This window comes from Anastrepha obliqua, chromosome 3 (genome assembly GCF_027943255.1).
Source record: "Anastrepha obliqua isolate idAnaObli1 chromosome 3, idAnaObli1_1.0, whole genome shotgun sequence".
Taxonomy (NCBI): Eukaryota; Metazoa; Arthropoda; class Insecta; order Diptera; family Tephritidae; genus Anastrepha; species Anastrepha obliqua.
This window is the reverse complement of record NC_072894.1, coordinates 65,390,555-65,396,024: the sequence shown is the minus strand read 5'-3', so window position 1 is coordinate 65,396,024 and position 5,470 is coordinate 65,390,555. Positions and strand designations below refer to the sequence as shown.

Below are 5,470 nucleotides of genomic sequence, written 5' to 3'. Positions count from 1 at the left end.
CCCTGCATTCAACAAAAACTCAACGGATGACAGTTAAATTTCCCTAAGCTCTGAGTACAGAACTGCAAAAGTGTGTCCACCAGCCGTTAACACTGCGACGCCCCCTTCGTTTTAGCCATCAAAGTCATTTTCAAGGCGCTCACCGTCTCTGCCATGGACATTTTCTACGACCCAAACGAAGTAGAAGGCAAATCAACCGAACAACCAGCCAACAAAGCGAAAAGGAAATTATCGATCGAAGAGTGAAAAAGTCATTCGACGCCTGATTTGCTTTGGCAAAGAGGGCACACAAATTGCTTTTTCGGAAAAATTTTATTTCAGCATTTCAAGAATAGTAGAATATAGAAGTTGAAAGTTGAAAAATTATTATAAGACCAACGATACGTAAGTGCTAATCCGGCTGGAGTGTGGTGTGTTTAAGCCCGTTGCAAGTTTTTCAAGTTTCAAGTGTAAAATATTTGTTGAAGTGCTTCAGCTGGTATTCTACAAACACATATCACGCAAAAAGCACATAAAACTCCCAATACCCACACCCAGCGTCGAAGAGCAGCGTCATAGTATCACAGCATCATGGCTGACAGCGAATTTGAAGAATTCCATAGGCCCATCTTTGAACCACATCAGCTTCAAACATACATGAGCCCTGGCCAAAAGAAAAATAATGCCCACACGTTCTATTCGTAAGTACATACAAATATCAATTTACTAAAAGAGTGTAAATACGCAAAGAAAGTATGCAAGTCTAAAATGCAAGCGGATATGCGAATCAAGGCATACCGAGGCACATAAAAACTCCTCCGAAGTGCAGCTAAAATAGCTCAACTCAACAGCAGCCGTGTGTATGTGCATATGTGTACGTGTGTTTTGGTAAAATTTGTGCCGTCCAATTCATAGGTGTACGTACTATATTTGCGAGCATGTGTGTCAGTGCGTGTTTTATGAGGGTCTTCCGTATGTGAAAAATCAATTTTGCTGCATAATTTCTTACACAAAACTCTGAAATAAGCCGGCTTTAAATAAATAAAATATATTAGAAGTATCGTTTTCATTTCAATACGCACTTGTATTTCGTTTATCGAATCTTTAGCCTCATTCCCAATGACGATCTTGAGGATTCGCCATCTTCAAAAAGTGATACCTCCGATCAGGAAGATGCTGGCGGTGGAGAACTCTGCTGTGAGTCGACGAAACTACAACGTCAAGTGGAAGATGATGAAATTGGTGATGGTCTGAAAGTGGTATCACTCTCTTCGGATGGTTCGCTGGACACAAACGACTCTTTCAATTCACATCGTCATCATCCATTGAATCATCAGGACGCAATAGGTGGTATAGTTGGTACTGGTATGGGCGCCGGCACTGGTAATACAATCAGCAGCGATTGCCTTGTCGGTCCCCAATTATTGCTCTCGCCAAATACAGCTGCTGCCACTGGCGCAATTCAGCTGCAACAACGACGTAGACGAAAATTACCGGAAATACCCAAAAACAAGAAATGTAAGTTGGTTGGTGCATTATGTGGTTAGTTGACATGGCCATGAAAATTATTTCATGTTACAACTTGTGACGTCTGTTTTGTTATAAATTTACTTATTTTTATTAATTTTTAGATTAAATTTAGTTAGTGGGCATGATGTAAAAAATCACAATACATATACACGTATAGGTACACTAACAATTGTGCAATCGCAATCAAGCGTCGTATATAAAATAGACTGTTGAGAAATTAGCACAAATGAGGGTATTAAAAGAATAAATTTATTTTTGTCGTAAAATTTCTTACTCGATTTTTATTAGAAAAACGGACCTATACTCTAACTTTTGTTCTTTATATATTCATTAATAAAATCTTTCAAAAGTTTAATTCTTTTTTAACTAAGTCAAACTTCTTTTTCTGAATTACAAATAAAGAGCTCGTAAAAAAAAAGTCTTGTGCTCCGCCCTCAGACCGCACATCAGCCCTTAAATCTTAAGGCGTTAGGCATATATGTATACATATATGCAGTTCTGAGTACTCGAGTATTAAAGACAGCTTCTTTTAAAATTTGTGGTGCTCGAAATTGCCTTTCAAACTAAACTTGAATGGACTTTTTTTCTTCTTTATAGATTATGTAGAATCCGAAACTGCTAGGAATGATGTCGAAAAAATTGTTCCATACAAATTAACCCAGTTTCATTTGGATATAAATCTATCCATTTGATAGTAAAGAAACAAAAGTATCACCTCACATCTTCGCCTAAATTGAAATATTTCGAAAATTACTGGTTCGATTTTTACCTACAGAACTTAGTTTTTGTATATAATGAGTCCATAGATAAAATTTTATTTACAAATTATCTGGTTTCATTACGAATACTCGTATATACTAAAAGAAATTTTTTGACATATTTTGAATAAAATTATAAATTTATGTTCAATTATTTGTCATATCCAGATACGTTTTATATATATATTACCTTTTTACACCCTAACCCTAACCCATAGTCATATTTCGTTTTTCATATTCATTTCCTTGCAACAAAATTTGCATCAAATATCATTTGCACCAATTGGAGAAGTTTCTTATTTGTAGTGAGTTTTTAATGTGCTCCCCGAACATATTCGTTGCAGCTTCCATTCTGCATCTTTTAGGTGGTGGATATGGTCAAACTTCGTTGGCTGATGAAATGAATAATGGACGCAATCAATTAAATGAAAACAGCAACGCTATCATAGGCCATACAATTATCGGTAATACGAATTCCATTAATAATGGAACTGTGCGAAATAATCAACGCTCATTTTTGACACTTAAATGTGGTTATTTACTTGATGAGGACTCTAGTCCCGATTCGGAGCGTTTACAGAGTTTGGGTGATGTGGATAGCGGTCATAGCACTGCGCATTCACCGAATGACTTCAAAAGCATGTCCCCACAAATCACTTCACCCACTTCACAATCACCATTTCCTCAACCATTAGGCGGTGTGCCCTTCTCTCAATTGGAAATGCTTGAAGCTACACATCGTGGCTTACACAAATTCATACCGCGTCATCATGATGAGATCGAAGTTGAAATCGGCGATGCTATTTACGTACAAAAAGAGGCTGATGATCTTTGGTGCGAGGGTGTAAACTTGCGCACTGGTAGGCAGGGTATTTTCCCATCGGCCTATGCAGTTGATTTGGACTACAATGAGTTCGATCCCACAGTACAACAGGTGAAGAAAGAGCGCTATTTACTCGGTTATTTAGGTTCGGTAGAGACATTGGCTCACAAGGGTACAGGTGTTGTATGCCAAGCTGTACGAAAAATTGTTGGCGAATATGGAAATTCACCAACCGGACAAGTGTGCATACTGGAGGTGTCGGATCAGGGACTACGAATGGTGGATCGTTCTGGCCCGAATGTAAGTCGACTGTGTTGGGCTCTACTGTTACATCAAAATTTAATTAATATAAATATAATTTTTTGTATGGGTTTTCTTTAAGAAGAAGGACAAGAAACCCTGCATCGATTACTTCTACTCGTTAAAGAATGTGTCATTCTGCGCATTTCATCCACGTGATCATCGTTTCATTGGCTTCATAACGAAACATCCAACGGTGCAACGTTTTGCATGCCATGTCTTCAAAGGCTCGGAATCTACGCGACCTGTAGCTGAAGCGGTTGGGTAAGTTAATACACAGTGCTTTTACTAACCATGCCCCCGGGACTTATTGACAAGTTTTGATAGTTCATTTGTTTCTTATATAACTTTCACAATTTTTTTTATTAAAGTATAGCTAATTTTTCTACAAAAACCATATAAATCCGAGTTCACACTTTCTACAAATTTTTAACTTTTTAATTAGAATTTTCAGAAAAATTTCAAGTCTGTTATTTTCCAACCCCTTTGGGCTTTTAAATGAACTGGCTGTCTTGAAACTTACGTTCTCATTACAAAAAGTTTTTTGGAGTTTTGAAGTTTTTTTTCCAATTTGGCCTCATGTTTTTTTTTTTAAATTAACTGCATTTTCATAAAAATGTTAGTAAAATTTAATAAGAAACAAATAAATTGTCATAACTTGTCAAAAAGTCCCTGTTGTGCTGTATTTTTATTACCAAATTTTTATACGCTCTTTTTCCTTTGCCTCTCTTATAGTCGTGCATTTCAACGTTTCTACCAGAAATTCATAGAAACTGCATATCCGATCGAAGATATATATATAGAGTAAGCAGATTGGACGAAATGGAGTCGCTGGTTGACAAAATGGATACCTTGTACTACTACATAGATATTGTTAGTGCTGGTTTGTGGTTTACGCTTATTTTTTCCAAAAACATGAACACAATTAAAAGAAAATTGTTGTCTTCAACAATTTCAAAATGAATGAAAAGAAAAATAAGAAAATACTAAAATAATTAAAAAATTTTGAATTGTTCCATATTAATGAATAACAACAATTTTCATAGGAGACCTCTATATTGGTACACACCCGATTTATAGAAATGCATTAACTACAAATGAAAAGAAAGCTCAAGCAGAAACTTATTGGAAATATGAAAAGCTCGATTTTGAGAAGTATGCATAGGCTTGTGCATAGGTCCCACAAATTATAGATTTTTTATTACCAGGACAACTTGATGGCTCAATTAATAATACAAACACCTGGGACTCACTGTTAACTAACTGTCAATGAAAATTCAGTTCGGTTTTGAGAAATTTGATGTAGGTATTTCGGTAAATCGAATCTATGCATTTTGCTAATTTATTTCCAGGGACGAGAAATCATTATATGTACATAAATACTTAAAATACAGCGTGAAGAAATGTAAAAGAGAGTTTAAGAACGGGCAAAATCGAACTTCGTACTCCTCGTGCGCGTTTTAACTTTGTGTTAAATAAATCGCCTATTGATGTACTATAAGAAATATACAAATGCAATGTGCATGTTACAGCTTGAAAATAGTATCAAAGATAGAAGTAGGTGATGCACTGCCCATTTTCCAATTTTTTTTATCGTATTCCTTTCTTTAATATGAATTAGTATTGCTAGTAAAGTATTTCAACAATTTTTGTTTCCTTAGTTACAGAAATACAGAATTTTTGAGAACCTTGAGGAATGGCCATCGGTTTTCAACTATGTACTAGGGTAGAACGATTTTTTTTTTTTTTTTTTTTTAAACCACTTTTGGCATACCTACAAAAATTGTATTCCTTTCACAGAAATAATTAAACTATGCATGCTGTTGCTATGCCACTACAAAAACTACAAATAAAATTATGCCTATATACTATCGCTCCACCTTAATGGGTATGTGTCGGTAAGTTAACTCTAATTCTACTTGAGTTTTTCGCTGCACATACAGCCGAGCTAGAGTTGAGTTATTGAATTAACTGCCATCACAAAAACGGTAACCCAGACTCTTTTTTAAAAAACATTTATGTATCTCAGTAACTCAGTTAATATATAAGTAAGTAGGTAAGAAAAAATATTTAGTATTTT

At 35.4% G+C, this 5,470-nt stretch overlaps 1 protein-coding gene across 3 annotated transcripts; it reads left to right on the top strand.

Moving 5' to 3' along the window:
• The first annotated feature begins 271 nt into the window (after positions 1-271).
• LOC129240785 (JNK-interacting protein 1-like) lies at positions 272-4,352 on the top strand. 3 transcript variants are annotated; one of them, XM_054876774.1, is made up of 5 exons: positions 272-680; positions 1,088-1,497; positions 2,633-3,390; positions 3,473-3,654; positions 4,126-4,352. In XM_054876774.1, the coding sequence occupies exons 1-5, from the start codon at positions 571-573 to the stop codon at positions 4,196-4,198; spliced, it is 1,533 nt and encodes a 510-aa protein (XP_054732749.1). In that variant the 5' UTR covers positions 272-570; the 3' UTR covers positions 4,199-4,352. The 3 variants fall into 3 exon arrangements, with proteins under 3 accessions (XP_054732749.1, XP_054732748.1, XP_054732747.1); XM_054876773.1 differs by having other exon boundaries at positions 2,612-3,390; positions 3,476-3,654; XM_054876772.1 differs by having other exon boundaries at positions 2,612-3,390.
• Positions 4,353-5,470: the final 1,118 nt, after the last annotated feature.

Excerpts from the sequence above, each read along its gene's own strand:
- LOC129240785 (XM_054876772.1), top strand. The coding sequence starts at position 571 with ATGGCTGACAGCGAATTTGAAGAATTCCATAGGCCCATCTTTGAACCA. Across the intron at positions 1,498-2,611 it reads AATACCCAAAAACAAGAAAT|CTTCCATTCTGCATCTTTTA; the intron begins GTAAGTTGGTTG and ends TATTCGTTGCAG. Across the intron at positions 3,655-4,125 it reads CCTGTAGCTGAAGCGGTTGG|TCGTGCATTTCAACGTTTCT; the intron begins GTAAGTTAATAC and ends CCTCTCTTATAG.